At 41.9% G+C, this 23,434-nt stretch overlaps 1 protein-coding gene across 5 annotated transcripts in view; it reads left to right on the forward strand.

The window, feature by feature from the left end:
• The window catches only part of samd4a (sterile alpha motif domain containing 4A), a 191,612-nt gene that overhangs the window by 66,398 nt on the left and 101,780 nt on the right, over positions 1–23,434 (forward strand). For 4 of the 5 annotated variants that reach the window (XM_086003216.1, XM_086003215.1, XM_086003218.1 and 1 more), the window contains one exon: positions 11,169–11,684. The exons of the other annotated variant lie outside the window; for it this stretch is intronic. In XM_086003216.1, the coding sequence (XP_085859342.1) occupies positions 11,169–11,684 (516 nt within the window). The remainder of the gene's footprint in view (positions 1–11,168; positions 11,685–23,434) is intronic. 5 annotated transcript variants of the gene reach the window in all.

Below are 23,434 nucleotides of genomic sequence, written 5' to 3' on the forward strand. Positions count from 1 at the left end.
TGGACATGACATCAGAAGATTAGATATGATATAACCACATTTAAAATAGAGGATTAAACCCCTGGTCCAGATGGATTGTATCCACGCATTTTAAAAGAATCTAAAGAGATAGCAGAGGCCCTATTACACATTTAATAATTCATTAGAAAAAGGTCTAGTGCCAGAGGACTGGTGGATAGCTAACATTATACCTATATTTAATAAAAGGGAGAAAGAACTATCGACTAGTCAGCTTAACATCGGTGGTAGGAAAAATCATGGAATCCCTACTAAAGGAAAAATAGAACAGCTAGAAACCAAAAAAAATGAATAGTCCGCATGGATTCCAAAAGGGAAAATCTTGCTTGACCAACCTCATTGAATTTTTTTAAGAGATAAGAGAGTAGACAAGGGTGATGTAGTAGATGTAACTTATTTAGATCTCCAAAAGACCTTCGATAGGGTGCCACATAATAGACTAATGAATAAGGTCAAAGCATGCGGAGTCAGGGGACAAGTCGCAGAATGGATAGGTAGCTGGCTGCAAGACAGAAAGCAAAGAGTAGGGGTAAAGGGTAGCAATTCAGAGTGGCAGATGGTGGAAAGTGGGGATGTGCTGGGACATCTGTTCACAATTTATATTAATGATTTAAGCTTTGGAATCAAAAGCACAATTTCTAAATTTGCAGATGCCACCAACTTGGGTGGGGTGTAATAGTCAATACTGAGGACTGCAATAAATTACAAGACATTAATAAACTTGCAGAATGGGCATATAATTGGCAAGTTAATTTTAACGTGTGAGGTATTACGTTTTGATAAGAAAAATAAGGAGGTCACATATATTACTTGGGGAAAATAAGAATCTAAATGGGGTAGAGGAGCGAAGGGATCTGGAGTACAGATACACATCGCTAAAAGTAGCGACGCAGGTTAATAAGGCCATTAAAAAAAAAAAAAAAAACGAAGCACTGGGGTTCACTTCCAGAAGGATAGAATTGAAAAGTAGAAAAGTTATGCTAAACATGTATCAATCCTTGGTTAGACAACACTTGGAGTACTGTGTACAGTTCTGGTCGCCATATTATAAAAACAATAGAGGCACTGGAGAGGGTGCAAAAGATTTATAAGGATGATACCAGAAATGCGAGGATGAACAGGCTGGGTCTTGCTTTTTCTCTTGAAAAGAGAAGGCAATAGGGGTAACCTAATAGAGGTCTTTAAAATTGAGGTTTTGCTAGAGTAGATAGAGAGAGAGTGTTTCCACTTGTGGGGAAGAGCATAACTAGAGGCCATCAATATAAGATATCACCAAGAAATCAAATGGGGAATTCAGAAGAAACTTCCTTACCCAGAGAGTGGTGAGAATGTGGAACTCACTACCACAGGGAGTGGGTGAGGCGAATAGTATATTTTAAGGGTAGGCAAGATAAACACGAGTGAGAAGTGAATAGAGGGTTATGCTGATTAGTTGGATGGGGGAGGCTCAAATGGAGTATAAACGAGGATAGACTGGGCCGAGTGGCTTGTTTGTGTTGTATATTCTATGTAATTCTGTTATCAAGCTAAATTTGACACCGAGCCACATAAGGAGATATTAGGGCAGATGACTAAAAGCTTGGTGAAAGAGGTAGAGTTTAAGGAGTGTCTTGAGGAAAGAGGTGGAAATGCTGAGAGGTTTAGGGAGGGAATTCCAGAGCTTAGGGCCTCAGCAGCGGAAGGCACCGCTGCCAAAAGTGGAGCGATTTAAAATCCGGGATGCACAAGAGGCCAGAATTATTGGAGCGCAGAAATCTGAGGGTAGTACGGATGGAGGTGAGATAGGATGGGGCGCCGAGGCCATAGAGGATTTTGAAAACTAGGATGAGAATTTTAAAATCGAGGCATTGCTCAACCGGGAGCCCCTGTAGGTCACCGAGCACAGGGGCGATTGGTGGATGAGACTTGATGCGGGCAGCAGAGTTATGGAGGATGGAACATGGGAGGCTGGCCAGGAGTGCGTTGGAACCGTCAAGTCTAGAGGTAATAAAGGCATGCATGAGGGGTCAGCAGCAGCTGAGCTGCGGCAGTGGTAATGTGTTGGAAATGAACCGGAGACCTTCTGGTCTTTATGGTTGAGTGCTACACTAGGAAATGCTTTTATCTACTAGTGCCTTGGGAGCTTGGATCACTCCTTTTCATTATTTAATTACTGGTCTGACTGTCAATGAGGTTAAATTACATTCTAAATAGATTAATGTGGAGATTCTAGTTTAATGAAAAATGCATAATTAGATGTTGCTTTCTAATGTTCAGCCTTTTTTTAGGACATTGACTTGCTACAGATTCCCTATGCACTATATTTATAATATCAATAATTCATAACGGTCATCAATACATAAACAGACAATTCAGCAGGCATCCACTCCTCTGGAAGAAACTCTTCAATGTGGATTGCCTCCAAAAATAGGGAAACATTAATTTTTTTGAAGTTCTTATAAACACCTCACAATGTGAGTACTGTGCCTCTGTTGTCAGACTGGTTGTCTCGACGTCCAGTCCTGGATGAGCTGCAATTTCCTCCAGTTAAACATTGGGAAGACTGAAACCATTGTCTTTGGCCTCTGCCACAAACTCCATTTCCTTGCCACTGATTCCATCCCCCTCCGTGGCCACTGTCTCAGACTAAACCAGACTGTTTGAAACCTTGGCATCCTATTTGACCCTGAACTGAGCTTTTGCCCCCATATCCACTCCAACACACAGACCACATACTTCCACCTCCGTAACCTCGCTTGTCTCTGCTTCAGCTCGTGCTGCTGAAACCCATTTCCATGCTTTTGTTACTTCTAGACTCAACTATTCCAATGCAAAACCCCCCAGGGTCGGTCCAATCTTCCACCTTCCATAAACTTGCGCTCATCCAAAACTCTGCTACCCGTATCCTAACTTGCACCAAGTTCCGCTCACTCATCACCCCTGTGCTCGCTGACCTGCGTTAGCTCCCGATCCACCAGCACTTCAATTTAAAAATTATTATCCTCGTGTTCAAATCCCTCCATGGCCTCGCCCTGCCCTATCTCCAAACTACAACCCTACAAGAACGCTGCATCTTCCAACTTATGCCACTTGTGTATCCCCCCACTCCCTTTGCCCCACCATTGGTGGCCATGCCTTCAGCCATCTAGGCCCCAAGCTCTGGAATTCCTTCCCTAAACCTCTCCATCTCACCATCTCTTTCTCTTCCTTTTAAGACACTCCTTAAAACTTACCTCTTTGACCAAGCTTTTAGTTACCTGTCCTAATATCCTCCTTTGGCGCGGTGTTGATTTTTTATCTTGCACTTTTGTGAAGCACCATGGGAAGTTTTCCTACATTAAAGATGATGTATAAATGCAATTTGTTAATTGCACAAGGTTGGAATGCTGTAGATAAATCTAAAGCCATCCCATCATTGTTGCTTAAAGACTTGATGCTTTCATTTTCAGTACATGTACAGTAATATTTTGCTCTTAATATTTAAAAATAGACTGCTACACAAAGTTAGATCAGCATGGCACAAATTTGTAATTAATAATTAGTCACCAAAAATGGCAGACCTGGCAAGATTCTGCACTTGCTCAGATGATTGTGGTGATTTTTAAATACTTAGGTGCTGGGTTGGTTTCTTGATTAAAGCTGCATCTGCTCACAACAATATTTGGAATTTTACTTGAGACATGGTTCCTTTTCAACCAATTTATTCTGGAATGGGAAGGATTGGAATCCCCTTAAGTTATATTTCCAATCTTGTGCTGTCTTAATTTTTCTAGTGAGTGAACTGGAAAAGGTCACAGGGGTCTTGTGCTTTGTTTAGCATTGCAAATAAATGGCAGCTTTGCAAGCTATTTGTCAGATTTTGACCTTTTGGAAACTAATTGTCACAGATGACAGTTGTCCCAGACACATTGTTGTTTGAGACCACTTTAGAATGGCACACATTGAACAGGAGTTGCCCACAATGGGTAACGGTTAAGTGCAAGATTTAATGGCCTGGGATTTGTGGTCAGCGGTAAAGTGATGGCGTTCGCCACTGACCTCTTAAGAAAGCTGCGCATAAAGATCTCGCAATCTCTGTAATGAGAACTTGAGCTTTCTTGATGTTAAATTGATTGTAGCGCTGTCAAAAGGGGTTTCCTAGCAGAGAGCAGCAGTGATGTCATTGAGCTGTCTAAGCAGCCAATCATATTGAAGAATTCTCACGGATAGCAAACCAGGAAATAAAAAAGCACTGATTGAATTCATTTTTAAAACATTTTACAGAGAGCGAAATAAAGAGCAGGTTAAGCTAGAAGCTGAAATATCAACAACAAACTTTTTAAAAAAAAAAAAAAAAAAAAAAAAAAAAAAAAAAAAAAAATTTTGATAATAGAAAACTAGTAATTTTCTATTATCATGAAGAAACTTGATATTCCACAAATATAACATTTGTTTTTTGGGGCCAGAACGGTTGTTAAGCAATCAATACGCCATTAAAACCCCAGTTACACCTATTCCAACAAGGCTTAATTTTTCATGGGGTGTTTAACAGCGATGTTACTACAGAAAAAGTTTAAGTTTTCGTCAGTTCAACTGCTTTCACTATTGCCAGCACTGGGGTATTCCACAGCGCAGCCTGTGGCGGAGCAGGGAATGACTGACCGCAACTTCAGGATTTAGCGCACTAAATCCAGAAGTTACGGTCAGTTTTAGAGGGGTAACAACAGCGAATGCCGACAGTTTCGCCATCATTCCCACTGCAAAATCCGGGCCATTATCAAGAGTGACTGATTTAAAAATGAATGTAAAGATATGAGCTATTTCCAGAGTGATGTACCAAATAAGTTGCATTTCCATCCTGCCAGTGGCCAAGCTAATTACTGTTTGTTTTTTGGAGTCTCTGCCTCACTCCGCAGTACTCCATACATTATATTACTGGCTATCTGAGCTATCGGAGGCTTCAGTTTAAAATATAGTCACTACTTGTAGTAGAATCAGTAGGTAGATAACAATCCCTCCATCAAGTCAGATTAGGGAGTTTAGTAAACCTTTCTCGGCTACTCTGCCCTGTTGAGCTGACTTCATTATCATTGAACTATACCTCTGCAAAGTTCTTAAAATTCTGTCTTCTGTTTATTCTGAAACCTAGCAACTAGGTGATTTTGCTTCAATTAACACACTGACTTTTCACACCTTTAGTGTGGGGAATTACATTTGGGAATTTCTGCTATTTATTCAAAAGCACTACAGGTACTTGCTAAAACAGTTCATTCAGGGCTCGTTGCCATATGCTGGAAGGTTTTTACATGAATGTCAGCCCCAACTGCACCTCAGCCTTCCGGCAGTCATGGGTAATAAACTTTAAGTTTAAGGGCAGCATTTCCCTTTTGGGGTGCACACTAACGAATGACACATTTACAGATGCTGCCTGACCTGAGTATTTCCAGCATTTTCTGTTTATATTTCAGATTGCCAGCATCTGCAGTATTTTGCCTTTCCACATTTGCTATAGTTTTACTTAAATACTGAGAATTTTCCTTTACAGTGTAACTCTCGGAGCATCTCAAGTTAGTGAATCATCAGTGTTTCCAAGAAAACTGGCACCATCAAAGTTATGTTAGACTCATCTCTTAGCCACTCAGTAGATTATGATTCCTTTTGATTCTTGTCGCAAGATTCTACTGCAGTTAAATCTTCTGAGGGAAATTATTCTAACTTTATTTCCTGAAACATTTTACTACTTCAGGGCTGTCAGTTAATCCAAGGTTTTCTTCACTATAATTAGTATGGCTTTATTCCCGATTTTTGTACTACAAAAAGATGCAGTTGAATACTGTGGCCATCAATACACCTAAATTCTGGTGTATAAAATGCATAAGTGACCTTTTTTTCATTTTTAACAACATAATTGGGCCTGTCTAATCATTCTTGTTTGGGTCTGAATTTTAATTAAAGATATCTAGATCAATTCCATAAATGTAATCTGTACCAATTGGTTTCTGATCAATATATCCTTCCAACACGTCTTAATTTCAAGTCTTAGACATAGTTTGTCTGAGCAGGGCTCTTGCTGTCCAAAGCTCCCTATATTCCTCTGGAAGAGGAATCCATGAGACCCTGGGTGACCTCCACACTGAGCATTGTTGGTGGGCTTAATAGCCTTGTTCTATTCTAAGGAGGTAACGTGCATCAATTAGGCATATAAATGTTCTGTCACTTCAACTTTTTCCATGTTTAATTTTGCTCGGCAGCATCTCCTGTTCGACCAGAATCTCCTTGGCCTAGTCAGGCACTAGAGATTATATTTTGAGTGCTCGAGGTGGTGGCCGTGGTCTTTCAGGAGACGGCTCCCACTATAATCATTCCATACTTAGTCCCCAGCAAAGATAGACGGCATCAGAATCTATAGCCAGCGCACTTGGATAAAAGCAATTCAGGTTTACTTCAGAATATGGAACGATTAATGGAACAGAAATTAGGAAAAATTAACAAAAGATAAAATAGAATGCAATCATAACTGTTATGACTTCAATTTTATCTCTTGATAAATTTGATCATTGTGTTCTTATTAACTCTGACATCACTTCCTTACCTTCTTTGCTGTAGCTCAGTTTGAGTTCTTGTTAACACCTGTTAATTACTTTTACATTCTACTTCCTGCTCAACTAATCTTTGGTTTCTTGTAAGGATCCTTTGAGATATAGAACTTCCACCTCCTTTTTGGTTAACGGTTGTGTGAACTCTAGTTCTTTCTGGATTAGCTGTTGTGGCAGTTGAGTGAGCTCATGTTCTTTCGAGTTCAACTGTTGTGGGAATTCTAGTTCTTTTTGAGTTTTAAGTTCAGCTGTCTGAGTCAGAAGGTTGTAGGTTCAAGTCCCACTCCAGAGACTTGAGCACAAAAATCTAGGCTGACACTCCAGTGCAGTACTGAGGGAGTGCTGCACTGTTGGAGTCAGTTGGATGTAAAAGATCCTATGGCACTATTTCGAAGAAGAGCAGGGGAGTTATCCCCAGTGTCCTGGCCAATATTTATCCCTCAATCAGATTATCTGGTCATTATCACATTGCTGTTTGTGGGAGCTTGCTGTGTGCAAATTGATTGCTGCATTTTCTACAACCGTGACAACACTTTATAAAAAAAAATTAAAAAAAGTCTCTCATTTGCTGTAAAAGCGCGTTGGGACATCCGGTGGTCGTGAAAGGCTTTCTTTTCTTTTAGCAGAGACAGTTTCCTTAACTTGGATTTCCTGGTCTACACGCCGTTGGAATTTTGTTTGTAATGTAGCTTTCCGAGACTAAAGTTCTGGGATTAGCTGTTGTTATATTCCAGCTCTCTGTTTAAAGTCTGCTTGTAACAAACATTCTCACTGGGTTAGTTACTGTTAAATTCTAGCTCTCTTTGTGCCGACTGTTGTTTAAGTTTATAAACTCAGTGGACTGTCCCTTTTTAAAAATGTATTCACAATAAGTGGCATTTGAAATTGCTAGTTCTGTAACTAGCAGTGCCCCCTTTTTTACAGACAATTCTCAGACTGCTGGCAGTATAAACCCATTACTTGCATTTGCAGCTTATGGCTTGGCTAACATATCAATTATTCAGCACTTCAACCTTTGATTTTTTTTCTGCAAATAGATTCAATCCACTCAGTTATGCTTAGTTGGTTTATGAACTACTTACAAGCCATCAAATTAAATTATATCTTTTAAAAGGTTAATCCCACCTCAATATTGCCCACAATAATCTTGGAAGATTCAAATCCCGACCACGAGCATCCAATAAATGTAAGAGCACTGGGTTTTAGGTCTTCTGACAAATATATGCCAAAGTACCAGCTGTTTCCTTAATCCCCCTCACCTTGACTCCTCAGTAAGGAACGGTCTGGGGTTTACCTCCCCAGATTTAGGTCTAGGAGTGAATGAATGTTGGCTCGCCAAACTGCCTTGCATCACCCAGTTTGAATTGAATTAAGTTCCTTACCAACTCTCGATTGGGAAGCCACAAGGTACTGAGTGAAGGAGTTAGCCCTTTTCTTGCTGAATCATCAAGGAAGAAGTCAGACACCAAGTCATGTACCAACAACTAATTATTGACCACAAAATCACAGCTTAAAGTTAAACCGAGTATATAAACAATAAATAGATGTAGTCAGGGTTATCTAGCAGTTTGAATAACAAATAAGTAATAGACAATTACTTGACAATGAGTAAGGTTGTAAAGGCAATTCAGTACCGTCACTAATTCAACACTAATCAGTGTCGGAGACTGCTGCAAATTGGTGAGGTTAAGTTGGAGTTCAATCCCTAGATAGCTGACAAGTTAATAACATTAGCATTTAGTCTATTGAATAGTTTAAAGTCAAGGTGCTAGTGGTCAGTCATGTTTCCAGACCTTGTACAACCTCATTCTTATGAGTGGCGTGGTTGAGTCGATCTCCTTCCTGCTCTGGGACACCGGGAGTTGGCTTCTAGAGCATCAAGTTGATGAGCCACTTCGGCAGGGAAGTTATCTGTTCCACTTTGATCCTCGGTTCAGCTGAGCCCATCTTTGCATGTGTGCTATCGGAGCTAGCTGGCTTTCTTATTTTTTTCATGTCTGACGTTGGACAGTTTAGTGACACTCTTGCCTCTGCCGGTACCTTGCCGGTACCTAGCCAGTGTATGTTCAATTTGACTTCTAGAACCTCTGATTCCCTGTCCTAAATATACTTGTAATGGTAAAGGTATCTTTCTACATCTGTTAAGTAAAGGTTACTTAGAGAAGGAGACTAGAGAACACAGAATTTTCTTACAAAACCCCCCTGTATACATAAAAAGTAGAGAATTAGGTGTGTACGTGACACAAATGTGCTTTAGTCATGAAAGGTATTCATTCCTATTTTGTAATTTGTGAACCCTTTTTACATCAAGGTTTTTAGTCATGTGTAAATCACTGCTCTCTGCAGTTATATGCAGTAAAGGCAAGGATATTTTGTTTGCATGTGAGTCATAAGGCTTTCCTAGCTGGATATCACTCACTTGGGATTTTATTTTCATATCCTTTTATTTTTGCCCCTTGGTATCTTTCCACTATGTTCTGCTCAAGGGTTGGGTCTATGGCCAAGTCAAATTGATGGCTGTAAATGTAAGAATGGTGCTGTTGGAGGTCGCAGGGACTTGATTGCCAGCTAAACTTGGAAGAAGGAAGTCATATGCAGTTACCTGAAAATGTGTGCAAATTTTTTTTTTTTTTTTTAAATTTCCCCCCCCCCCCCCCCCCCCCACAGAAATTGTGCTGTTCTCTTTAATTGATTTAAGTCTGTAGTTTACTTAGACTTTTTGATGGGTTGCAATTCTGCTTTGCTTGGTGCTTCTCTTGGGATTGCTGTACTATGGTGTTGCAGAGTGATGGGATGCAAGTTTGTGCTTGCAATTCCACACACCATTCTTGATTTCAATCATGCCAGTTTGCAATGTTGCCAAATAGAGGTCTGGCACTTCCCTGACCCAGGGAAAGGAGAAGAAAAGATATACAGGTAGACTATCCTTTATCCGAACTTCCGAAAACCTCTAAAAACCGAAAGTTTTTTTCGTTCAGCGTAAGTCATGCGCAAGACATGACCAGAGTGGCGCATGACTTACGCTGAGCAGGGCAGAGGGTCACAGAGTTCCCTCCTGGGTAGGAGATTGCAGGCCAAGCCAGGCAGTGTGAAGGAGGTACCGGGAGAGTGAACCCAACAATACAGCGGCCTGTCCGATTTTATTCTTTTCTCCAACCGAACCGAACCGTGGCCCGTCCAATATTCTTTTCTCTTCTCTTTTCTCCCCCTTTTCCCCCCCCCCCCACCTTCCCGACCCGACCCGTCCGATATTCTTTTCTCCCCACCCGACCCCAGACCTGATTTGCGGGCCAGCTTAGTAGGAGTCAGCCGATATCCGGCTTTCCAGAGAAGCAGGAAGGGGAATGAGACACGGAACAGTCGCAAGAGGTAGCCTGAACTTTTAAAATTTATATTAAATACAAATTTCCCAGTCTTATAATAATACCTTCTGAAATCCGAAAACCGAAACTCAGCTGGTCCCAAGGCTTTTGGATAAGGGATAGTGTACCTGTAGTAATGGTGTATTTTGCTTCCTATATAGAATCTGGGGTAATCTAATTTCTTTTGGTCTTGGTTGTATAATAATGCAAGTTTTTAAGGAGCCCTGTTCCAAACTATACTAATTCAACAGTGTCTATTTTTCCAAAAAAATCCCACATTTTATTTTTAGATATCCAAGTCTAATTTTTTTTTAATCGCCAAATTGTGTAGCCATAGTAAGAGTTATAATGAAACATACAATTCCATTGGCTAAACTTAAAAAACAAAGCTTTGAAATTTAAATACACAAATGTGTGTTCAGGGAAATAATGCCCGAAATATTTTGTTGTCACTTTAATTTCTCACGTTTGTTTGAACTTTGTAATACAGTCCAAGTTCTGATTTTTTTTTACTGCAATGAAATTGGGGAATTTTGCTTTTTTTAATACAGAACATATTTTCACTTAAATTGCACGGATTGGCTTACCTTAAATGTTGTGCAAATAGATTGCTCTATGTACAAAATGAAGCCATTCCAGTATGATCAAAAATAACATTTGTACTGAAATGATATGATGGGACTGAAGTCATAACCATGTCCTGTGCAATACTCACGGAATATTATCATATTTTATAGAAATTGCACAGTTGAGAACCAATAGCATTTGGAGCCATTTAGTGATATTACTGAAACCAGCCCTCAATAATCTCTCGGCAATAGCTTACATTTAAATTGACTTATTTAGGCCTGAAGTATCGTTTCAAATGAGTGCCCAGTGAGCCATAGGGTACAATTTACAACTCCCATCCAGCTTTGTTAATGCATTATCAAATCTGTGCATTTTTGGAATACAAATTGTCGATCAAGTCTTTGTGCATCCTTTATTTACAATACTTAATTGCAAGATGTGAGTAAGAAATTGCAACGCTTGATAAAAGTGGCGCATTGAATACTATTTGTGAGATTTTAGTGCCATCCAAAGACTTGTCACGTTATCAGCAGTACCAGTTAAGCCTTGGGGGTGGGTTGAAAAAGGTTGATAGTTTCAGGTTTCTAATCCAACCTGGAATGATTCTTTTATAAGAACCCAAATAACTGAAAATTAATGTCTTCATGCTTTAACATTTTTGCAGCATTCATTAACCAATGGCATCAAGAATCCAAGGACAAAGTGATGATGCTGTTGCTGACCCATCTCCCGTTACTGAAGCCAAGAAACATTGATGCAAAAATGGAGTACATGAAACTATTACCTAAAATCTTGGCTCATTCAATTGAGAACAATCAGCATATTGAGGAGAGCAGACAACTCTTATCCTATGCTTTGATCCATCCAGCCACCTCACTGGAGGACCGAAATGCACTAGCCATGTGGCTCAACCATTTAGAGGATCGCACCTCTGGTTATGGGAGCCAGAGCAGAGGGCGTCCAGATTCGATGGATTATGGGCAAACTCTTTATTATCACCAAAGACAGAACTCTGACGACAAGCTCAATGGTTGGCAGAGTCTACGTGATTCTGGGATTTGTGTGTCTGCTTCTAACTGGCCAGACAAGAACCAGGCTTGTGAGAATGGACATTTGCCACTTTATTCTTCTACATCCGTACCTACAACAATCAACACTATTGGGACTAGCACAACCACAAGTAAGTATATAAAATACTGTTGACTTTTATACTTTGTGATTGAATATTTTTCAAGATTTTAGGAAAATGCTAGTACACTCTGTAGCAACTTGTAAGATAGAAGATCAGTTTGAGAAATTAATTTGTAGCTGAAGAAAAACAATTCTACTTGGAATATGTAGAGAAGTTACATCAGCCATTTCTGCTGAACTTTTCCAAAGTGACTAAATATTCTTGTAAGTGCATTAACAAAGGCTGAAACAACTTTGTCCTGTAAAGGTAACTTTTTAACAGCAAACTAAAACTGCCTTGCATTTCAGTTTATGACTTGCGCACAAGTACCATATTCTTCACTCGATGCATTTTTTTAAAACTCTCACTGCTGCAGTTAGATTTTCCTATTGATGGTCTTGGTTTATATGTTTAGTTCCAAAGGCAGCTGCATGAATATGATGTAAACCTTCTAGACATTCTGCTAGTTCCAGTTTCTGCCAAGGAAAAGTTGAAAGGCTTAGTTGGAAGATAGTAATGGTATTTTCACATCCTGCACCAGGATGTGGCTTAGAATTGCAGAAATCTCAATTGCACAAATGAGATTTCTACAGTTTGCAAGACATCTGGTCCCACAAAGTAATGGGCTGGTAATTTCGGTCCCAACGCGTGAGTACGGACGGTGTACTCACGCGTGGGCCCGATGGAAGTGCCGGTTTTCAGGATGCACAGCGCATGCGCTGAAAACCGGCATTTCCTGTCCTCTGAGCCATGGGGTTAAGAGGCGGAACACGTACGACATATCAGGCAGCGCGTGTGCGCTGAATTTCCTTTTTTTGTGAAGAGTTGTCCGTGCTTAAAGGCCTCTGGTTTTTACGCTTGAAAATACCAGACGTAAGTACTTAGTTTTACAGGTAAGTGGTCTATTAATACAATTTAGAAAATGTTTCCACAAGTTTATTATTTTTAAAGAATTTACAGTAAGGTAAGTGTATTTTTAGACCCTATTTGTTAAATTTTTTTTTAAAATTTGGTTAATTGTTTAAAATAGTTTTTTAGTTATTCATAGTTCATTTATTTAGTGGGATGTTTTTTTAACTTTTATTTGTAGTTTAAGTGCTGTTTTGGGCGCCCTGAGTTTTCATGAGTTTGACAGTTCTTACTATCAAACTCATGAATGAACTTTTGCAACCTCCCATTGGTTGCCCAGTGCCCACGTGATCCCAGCCGGCTCATCAAAATAACTACGCTTTAATTCTGTTTAAAACTACTTTACATTCTTCAAAATAATGTAAAAGTATTTAAAACTTTATAAAAGTTACCTAAAGATTAATAAAAATACAAAAAATTTCTTTAAAATGCTGCTCTGCATATAGAATTGCTTTGCAGCTTGTGTTAAAAATTGGGGGCGTGGCCTATGTTAAGGAGACCTCAAGGGGCGTGTCTAACTTAGACTCCGCGCTCGAGGCTTCGCGCTGGCTGCACTCCTGGGCGGCGTGACATCAGACGCTGCCCGCCCGGGAGTAATCAACTGAAAACAGGAATTGCAAGCATCCCGGGAGCCGCACGGCAGGCGCGCCGGGTAAGTGCACATCGGGGGCTTGCACGCGCGGCAAGCCCCCGAGCCTAATTTCTGGGCCAGTGTGATTTTGCATTAGATTGCCTTTGTAAAAAGGTACCATGGTGGATTCATAACCTGGTGCAAGGATTTATTAGATCCAAATTTTCTGTTGTCCTATCCAAAACTTAACTAGAGAAGTGCAAAGGTAAGTACTTGGATGTTGAGTCATTTCACACCCAAGTAATGCAAAAGGTCCTGTTAAGACAGTGCATTTGTGCTCTAAATATAGTGCTGATTTAAAGTGTTTTACAGCTTTGCAGCAATGATCAATTTGTGGAGTGTAAATCGGGTGCAAAGGCCTAAACTGACTCCCAAATATAGTGAGCCTTGCTCCTCAAAGGAGTTTTGTTTTGCTCTACTTTTGTTCTGGTATTATTGACCTCGTGCAAGCCACATTTACACTATAATTGTAGTATTGGTGTGAAGCTGCACCGATGCTACTGTTCTAGTGTAAATGTACCCTTGGACTGTGACTTTCACTGCTTGAGTTTGGATATATAGGTAAAGGAAGATTTGTAACTTTGAAATCAGTAACATGGAAGTTCAGAAATAAAAACAGAAAATGCTGGAAATACTCAGCAGGTCAGGCAGCATCTGTGGAGAGAGAAACCGAGTTAACGTTTCAGGTCGATGACCCTTCGTCAGAACTGGAAAAAGCTGGCGCTGGAACAGGTTTTTAAGCAAGTGTAGGGGCAGGGAGAGGGGGGAGGGGAGGAAAGGACAAAAGGGAAGGTCTGTGATAGGATGGAAGGTGGGAGAGATTAAGAGACAAGGGATGATGGTGCAAGGCAAAAGGAGATGGTAATGGGACAAGTTAAGAAACAAAAGATGAGTCTAGATGAAGTGTAAATGGCAATGGCTGAATGATCGACAGCTGCCATGTGAGGGGGGGGGGGGGGGGGAGAAAGGGAAAAAAAGTTTGGGGTAGAGGTTATGGTCTGAAATCGTTGAACTTGATGTTGAGTCCAGAAGTCTGTAAAGTGCCTAATCGTAAGATGAGGTGCTGTTCCTCGAGCTTACGTTGAGCTTCATTGGAACCGTGTAAGAGGCTGAGAACGGAGAGGTCAGAGTGGGAGTGGAGCGGAAAATTAAAGTGACAGGCAACCGGAAGCTCAGGGTCACCCTTATGGACTGAACGGAGGTGTTCCGCAAAGCGGTCACCCAATGTAGAGGAGATCACATCGTGAGCAGCGAATACAGTATACTAGGAAGTACAAGTAACTCGCTGTTTCATCTGGAACCTCTGCCCCTATCTTTTTTCCCTTTTTACTCACATGGCAGCTGTCGATCATTCAGCCATTGCCATTTACACTTCATCTAGAGTCATCTTTTGTTTCTTAACTTGTCCCATTACCATCTCCTTTTGCCTTGCACTATCATCCCTTTTGTCTCTTAAGCTCGCCTGCCTTCCAGCCTATCACAGACCTTCCCTTTTGTTCTTTCCTCCCCTCTCCCTGCCCCGACACTTGCTTAAAAACCTGTTCCATCTCCAACTTTTTCCAGTTCTGACGAAGGGTCATTGACCTGAAACGTTAACTCTGTTTCTCTCTCTCCACAGATGCTGCCTGATCTGCTGAGTATTTCCAGCATTTTCTGTTTTTATTTCCGATTTCCAGCATCTGCAGTATTTTGCTTTGGTAACATGGAAGTTCAGTTCTTTGCAGAGAGGAGGGGCAAATTTTAACTTCGATACTGTTAAATCTTGCTGAGAATCAGACCTATGGATCAGGCTCTCTAAGGAGATGGTGGAAGCAGTTAGTATTGATTTCTTCCAATGGAAATTAGATTTTTCAGAAAATAACATTTTGGGATATAGTACATGACTAATTTGAGACATGACGTGGTAAGTGTAGCATGCTTGAGAAGGACAGGTGACTGGACCGCTGGTTCCCAAAGCTCTCCACCACTGCGGTTCTCCTCGTGCCATGTCTGGGTCTGTCATAGACTGATGGAATTAGTTGAGTTGATTGCTATGATTAGTCAACAACTCCATTATTATTGTATCACGTGATTATCAAGATGGTAGAAGGCGAACTAGATGGCTTAGTCTTTTTTCCTCTAGCAATTTCAATGTTCTAATCAATGAAGTGTGCCAACACCAGCATTCTCAAATTTAGTCAGAGTATTTTACAATCATTAAATTTTAGTGACTGCTGCCAACGACCCGAAGCTGCGCAGAAGCGTACTGTGCATTAATCTGGAAGCTGATATCGATGATGTTTCTGCTTTTTTTCACAGCCCGAAGGCCCGCTCCATGTTCCCGCCGCTTTTTCCCCCGTAGCCCGAGAGTCCCAAAACGAACAACCAAAAAAACACAAACTGCGCATGCGCAACCACTTCAACTTCGCCGGCAGCAGTTGTCCTAAATTCTAATAGCTGTGGCAAAAATCTGATCATAGTTGGACACATGAATAATTAGAATAAACCGCCCTAGAATCTGAAACTTTCAGTAATGGGGCTGTTTTGTATTTTAATTAGAGCCTTCAGCCATCACGGCTTTGTTCACTGCAATTCTCTTCCAAAAACTTTCTGCTTAGAATCATCCTACCCCAGCTTTAAATAGCTCTTCAAGATCTACCTCTTCCATCTTGCCTTTATCACCTCCTCTAGCTCCTAGTTCCTGCTCAATGTCTAAATGTATTTTCTTTTTCTCTCCCTTGATAGCTAATTCTGCACAAGACCTGGGGTTTTTCTGGGCTCAGTTGCTCAGCTGCTCATCAGTGAATAAACTTGCTAAGCCATGAGGGGAGTTCAAAACATTTATTCTCTCAGAAAGCTGTTGACATTAATGTGGATGTCACTGGCTTCTAAATTAATGAAATTTATTTTTTCCAGTTTAAATTGACATCTAAAATCAAAATAAGGTTAGATTGTATTCTGGTTTTCAGCTTTTCACAAATTATGGCAGTGTTTCTTTGAGTTGTGGAAAATCCAAATAAGTACCAAGTTCTAAAAGTAATCCTGTGAGGCAGTTTAAATATAGTAATCTTTTGTACTGTCATAATAATGTAGGTCAGATGAATTAAGCTTACTGATCTGATTATTTAAAAATCTATGTACTGTTTGTTTGAAGCAGTGCCTGACTGCTACAATGATGGACCTGGAGTATTTAATTAGTGCCATTGGTGCCAGTGTTGAAATGGAAAAACAAACAAATAGAAATATCTACAAGACCATCTCTGTTTCCTCAGCCAAAATAATTTCCTTTTGTAAAAAGCAGCTTTAACGTGACAAATAAATGCATCTTCACAACCACTTGTCAGAGTAGCTCGACATTTTCTTTTTTCTGTGATTCGCTCTGCTCGTCTGGGAAATGTTGGAAGTGTTTATTTAAAATTTATACTATTAGTTTTGTGCTTATAGTTTTAACAAACAAAGATTATGTTCATGTGTTGAAAATGATCGTACGTTGCCTTTTATTAAGGCACGTGTGAATTGTGATCTTAAAATCTTATTAGAATTTTGATTGTTCTAAGAGCAATAATTATGAAAAATGTAAATTGTATTTGTCAAGGCATCTTCCTTTCTGTATTAGTTTTGGACTCATTTTTAAAGTTTGTTCTTGATGTTGAGAACAATTATTAGCCAGATAAATGGTAACATTGAAATGGGTATGCCTTATTATCGCCACCTATTAACAAATTTAGGTAACATATTCACATTTTACTTCTCTGTAGTTTTATGAATATGTCATAAGGTAGCATGTCCTAAGAGAGTAGCTTGTTGTCACCAGTCATAAGGTTTTGTATCGAATTCGTGCCCATGTCTGATGCACATCAGATGCCACACCATTCTACATGCAAAATTTAATCTCATTTGTTCTTGATTTAAAGTGAAATTCTATATTTGTATTGCAGTGAGAAATCACTGATCCTACCAAAGAACAGATCACAAATAGGAACAAAAACTATGATTAGGAATTTCCAAAACTAAAAATCTAAATGGAAAGTCCACCATCAGTTTCTGATTGTAGAAAGCTCCAATTAAAAAATTATAAAATTGCTCCAATTATGTTTTGAAAATCCTTTGGCCTGATATCTTGGTTTCTCACTCAACTGAGAAACTTGGTACTGGAAATGGGATTTGTAACATAATGGCCCTGAAATTAGATCGGGGGCTTGCCGCGCGTGCAAGCCCCCGATGTGCACTCACCCTGTGCGCCGACATCTGAAGCCCGGGCCTGCTTGCATTTCCTGTCACAGGCCCGGTTCAGATGTCGGCGCGCTGTGCTAACCTGATCCAGCGGCGTAGTTAGTGCGATGTGCCGGCTGGGATCAGGTGAGCACTGTGCAGCCAATCAGGGGAGGGGAAACTCATTCATGAGTTTGACAGTAAGAGCTGTCAAACTCGTGAAAAGTATGGGCTGCCAAAACACTAGTTTAACTTTAAATAAAATTTTAAAAAACATCCCACTGATTATAATAACTATAAATACATTTTTTTAAATGTTTTAAACAATTAATCAATTTTTTGAAAAAAATAAATTTTTTAAAAAATAGGGTCTAAAACTAAACTTACCATCCTGTAAATTCTTTAAAAATAACAAACCTGTGGGGAAAAAATTTCTACATTGTACTAAAAGCCCACTTACCTGAAAAACTAAATACTTGTTTTTCCACGCGTAAAGACCGGAGGCCTTTACACGCGCGCAACTTTGGGGGGAAAAAAGGAATTTTACTGCGCACGCGCTGCCTGTGCAGTCGTGCGCGTTCTGCCTCTGAACCCCTTCGTTCAGAGGACAGGAAATGCCGGTTTTGCCCGCATGCGCTGTACATGCTGAAAACCGGCATTTCCTCCGGCCAGACGCATGAGTACCCCGACTGTACTCAGGCGTTGGGACAGGAATTACTGGCCCAACAGATATAAAAATAACACAATCTACAATAAAATGATTACATTTGCAGAACACTAGTTTTTTGTGTGTTTGAAAAGTTAGCAACAGCTTTTTCCGTCAGCAGCTCGCAAAACCTGGGCTCAAGTTCAAGGAGCTTTCCCAAGCTAAGGCTCTGAAAGCTGACAGAATTCAAATCCCAGAATGACTGTAGTAAACAGCCAGGGGAGCTCTTGCTAAGATTAGTGAGTTACCTGTCACTTGCTTTGATGTTTTTCGTACAACAAATCTGTTTAGCATGCACTTTTTAGCCTGTATCTGAGATAATTTTGACAGGGAAAACCTCTTTTTCTTTTTCTGGCTCCTGCTCGCTCCCTCTTGCTCACCAAGACCAGCTATGTCCTTCTCTGTGATGTCGCCTGACTCCGTCCCTGCCTCCGCTCATCTGCTGAAACCCTCACCCATGCCTTTGCTGGCTCTGTACTTCACTATTCCAGTGCTGTCCTGGCCGGCCTCCCATCTTCTACCCTCCATAAACTTAAGCTCATCCAAAACTCTGCTGCTCATATTCTAACTCTCACCAAGTCCCGTTCACACATCACCCCTGTGCTCGCAGATCTACATTGGCTCCTGGCCTGGCAATGTGTCTTTTATTAAAAAAAAAAAAAAATTTTTAAAAAAATAAAAATTTGCATCTTGGTTTTCAAATCTCTCCATAGCCTCGCCCCTCTCTATCTCTGTAACCTCCTCCAGCCCTACAATCCTCAAATCTCTGCGCTCCTCCAATTTTGGCCTCTTGAGCAGCCGCAATTTTAATCACTCCACCATTGGCAGCCGTACTTTCAGCTGCTTGGGCCCTAAGCTCTGGAATTCCCTCCCAAAACCCCTCCGCCTTTCTCCCTTCTTTTAAGATGCTCCTTAAAACCTTCCTTTTGGGGGGAAAAACCTTTTGGGCATCTGTCCTAATATCACCTTGTATTGCTCGATGTTACAATTTGTTTGCTAACGATCCTGTGAAGCGCCTCGGGATGTTTTACTATGTTAAAGGCAAATGCAAGTTGTCTCTTGCCGAAAACTGTACCTGGGGAGAGAAAAAGTTGTCTAATTACAGAATCGGGTTGTCTTTAAAGCACCAGAATTTTTTTAAATTATTGACAGCAAGACATTGCCTCCTGGTTTTTTTTTTTTATTCGTTCCTGGGATATGGTTGTCGCTGGCAAAGCCAGCATTTATTCCTTGTCCTTAATTGCCCTTGAGAAGGTAATGGTGAGCTGCTGCAGTCCTTGTGGTGAAGGGACTCCCACAGTGCTATTCGAGAGGGAGTTGAACTGAACAGGATTTGATTCCGCGAAGATGAAGGAACGGCGATATATTTCCAAGTCTGGTTGGTGTGTAACTTGGAGGGGAATTTGCAGGTGGTGGTGTTCCCATGTGCCTGCTGCCCTTGTCCTTCTAGGTGGAAGAGGTCGTCGGTTTGGGAGGTGCTGCCGAAGAAGCCTTGGCGAGCTGCTGCAGTGCATCTTGTAGATGGTGTACACTGCAGTCACCGTGCGCCAGTGGTGGAGGGAGTGAATTTTTAAGGTGGTGGATGGGGTGCCAATCAAGTGGGCTGCTTTGTCCTGGATGGTGTTGAGCTTCTTGTGGTTTTAGAGCTGCATTCATCCAGGCAAGTGGAGAGTATTCTATCACACTCCTGATTTGTGCCTTGTAGATGGTGGAAAGGCTTTTGGGAGTCGGGAGGTGAGACACTCGCCGCAGAATACCCAGCCTCTGATCTGCTCGTGTTGCCACAGTATTTGTGGCTGGTCCATTTAAGTTTCTGGTCAATGATGAACCCCAGGATGTTAATATGGGGGATTCGGTGATGGTAATGCTATTGCATGTCAAGGGGCCGTGGTTAGACTCTTGCTTGTTGGGGATAGTCATTGCCTGGCACTTGTGTGGCGCGAATGTTACTTTCCACTTATCAGCCCGAGCCTGAATGTCGTCCAGGTCTTGCTGCATGCAGGCACGGACTGCATCATTATCTGAGGAGTTGCGAATGGAACTGAACACTGTGCAGTCATCAGCGCACATCCCCACTTCTGACCTTTTATGATGGAGAGAAGGTCATTGATGAAGCAGCTGAAGATGGTTGGGCCTAGGACACTGCCCTGAGGAACTCCTGCAGTGATGATCTGGGGCTGAGATGATTGGCCTCCAACAACCGCAACTTGTTTCTCAGCCGTACCCTCCTTTTCCAGAAAGAGGCAGCCTTAATTATATTCCGAGAGTTGTAGTCTGTTAGTGTGAGTTGCACCAGTGTGTTCTGGTGCAGTGCACACTACTTAGCTTGATCCCCTTTCCTCAGAAACCTGGGGAAGTGGTAAATTGAAATCTTTGGTTTTTAACAGTCATTTAGAACAATTTTTTTCTGAAGATATTTAAACACATGCATCAACTATGTTGGTTAGCTTAATGATGTGAATTTTTTGTTTTTCTTGTGTTAGAAAACTTAAGAACTGACTTGAGGTGACTGGCAAATAAAGTGGCGGCCAAGAATGTTCAAAAATTATTGCAAGTGATTTCATTAGCTATCCTGTTTCCTGATTGCCAATTAATTGGTTATTTTTATTCTTGCTTGCTATTTGTTCATATGTTCTGTACCTTTTCAGTTGTGATTTGTGTTTGTCTGAAATATTTTTATAAATCTGGTGCAAGTGCAATGACTTGAGCTGTGACACATGCTAAATGCAAGATTTTAATATAAATGTTGCATCTAGAATGTAAGTTATACAAAAAATTCTAATTAGCTAAAATTTTCCATGAACCAATCAATAGGATGGTGAGTTGTCTACCTGGAGCTAGAGCAGTATTTTTTTTTTTTAAGTTGGAAGGGATACTGAAAGGGGCAAAGGTGGCTGTCTCCATGGGGCTAAATAACACCAGAAGTAATGCAGTTTCCTTAAGTCACAAATGAGGATTGTCTCTATGCATAAAGGTAGGGGTTGCAAAGAAATGCTTTCTGATATTCCATTGTTTGGGAAAGGAAGGGAGTTCAAGGAAATTGAGAATGTAAATGAGTGGCTGGCAACAACAATGCTACCTTCTCAATTTTTTATGAACAGTTTTAGAATAAAAAAGGGCTGGTACAAGAGATGTGGTTGTCTGAGATTAAGGAGGCATGAAGGGACTTGAGGCAGTAATTGAAAATTATTTGGACTAGATGGGGGTGAGGAAGCAAGTCAGCAAGGAAAGATCACAGGCAAGATGGGTTGTTGATAGGTGGACAATAGGTGGGTATGGACGAGGTATACAGAGAAAAAAGTGAACCAAAGATGGAATATGCAGACAATGGAAGACCTAGAAGGTGGTAAATCTATAATGTATGTAAGAAACATTAGGAATAAAGGCCTAGAAATTCGGTTGGTAGCGCCAGCGATTAGCGCCTAAAGAGCCCGAGAATTGGGGCGTTACCCAATGTTCGGGCGGGCGTAGTGAATATTGCGCCACCTCCCATATTGAGTTGTTTTCGCGCCGGCGCTAACTCATTGCGCACGCCCGTGGGCGCAGGCAGATCATGACGTCATTTCAGTGTGCAACGCCTTTTTGGCACCCCGGACCGGATATTGGGTGGCGCCCGGAACCTTTGCGCCTAGCGCTGTTAGTGACAGTTCAATGGAATGCTACCAGGCCCTTCTCATAGTCGGGGGGCGCTATTTAAAGGGGACAGCTCTAGTATAAAAGCTGCAGCCACTTGGCCTGTTCATTGTGATCGTTGCTGAAGAGAGTTGGTGAGCTACTGTGGAGCAGATTTTTTGGAATTTAGTCTTCGAATACTTGGGACCTTCAAAACTGTCAGGAGCAGCTGGAGCGCTACACCTAACAGCGTTTGGACCGACTGGCATCGGTGTGGGAGCTGCTTTGGATGGCAACGTCCTCATGGCCGGACACTGAAGGGGCAGAGAGAGGGCCGGGATTGGCCAGAAGGAGGAGGGGCAATGGAGGTCGGCCAATCTGAGGGTACGCTGCGAGGGTATTCAGGCAGCAGGTGTCATACCTTGCAATGTCGGAGGAGCAGTGTGTGCGAAGGCTCCGATTCGGGTAGGAGGTTGTAACTGAGCTGTGCCACCTGCTTGCTCAGGATCTGCAGCCGCGTCTACGGTGCAGGACCTCTCTGTCGGTGTCCGTTAAAGTGACTGTTGCCCTCAATTTCTATGCCACCGGATCCTTTCAGGCAGCCACTGGGGACATTGCGAATATCTCTCAGTTTGCAGTCCATTGTTGCATCCGGCAAGTTACAGCTGCCCTTTATAGATGAAGGCGTCAATTCATCAACTTCCCTCTGAGCCTGGAGAAGCAGGCGGAGCGCGCGCAGGGCTTCGCTGCTATTGCGGACTTCCCCATGGTGCAGAGGGAGATTGATTGCACACACGTGGCTTTGCGGGCGCCATTGCTCAATCCTGAGGACTTCTGCAACCGCAAGGGGTTCCACTCCCTCAATGTGAAGCTGGTCTGTGACCACCGCCAAATGATCATGGCAGTCAACGCCCAATTCCCAGGGAGCAGCCACAATGCCTTAATCCTGCGGCAGACCTCAGTTTGTGACCTTTTTGAGGGGCCGGCTTGCCCACGAGGCTGGCTTCTTGGGGACAAGGGCTATCCTCTCTGCCCATGGCTCATGACACCACTCCGTTTGGCCGCCACCCCAGCAGAAGAGCTGTACAACAGCAGCCATCAGGCGACCAGGAACATTGTAGAGCACACTCTCTTGGTGTGCTCAAACAGCGTTTCTGCTGTCTGGACCATTTCGGGGGGAGCCCTGCAGTACTCGCCGGAGCAAGTGGGTCACATCATCGTCATTTGCTGCATGCTCCACAACTTGGCGATTCGACGCACCCAGCCAATGCCAGCTGTCCCGCAAGGTCCAGCAGAGCAGGCGGAGGAGGAGGAGGAGTAAGATGTGGGGAGGGCTCCTGCAAGTGGAAGGGCCATCCGTCAGAGGCTCATCAGGACTCGGTTCCAGGCCCCTCTGGCGGATGATGGGTGTCATTTGTCCTGCGCACTGCGGATCCTTGAAAGGCTCTGAAGGCCAGCATGACTGTAAATAGTTACGTGTACCATAGCAAATTAAAACTTTTCTTGTCACAAAAGTCCTTCCTTCCAGCATAACAACGTCATGTCAACAGAAACCATAACTAACAAAATAACGGTTAACTCTTCGGCAAAGCCGCAAAACTAAACCAACCATTTCCAACTATCACAACAGGTGAGGGAGTCCTTCAATTTGGCCAAAGAAACGTCTCTGCACCTCCCTCTACTGCTGGCCCCTTGATGGAGAATGACTTC

This window comes from Somniosus microcephalus, chromosome 12 (genome assembly GCF_052327205.1).
Source record: "Somniosus microcephalus isolate GS21.2 chromosome 12, FLI_Smic_1.0, whole genome shotgun sequence".
Taxonomy (NCBI): domain Eukaryota; kingdom Metazoa; phylum Chordata; class Chondrichthyes; order Squaliformes; family Somniosidae; genus Somniosus; species Somniosus microcephalus.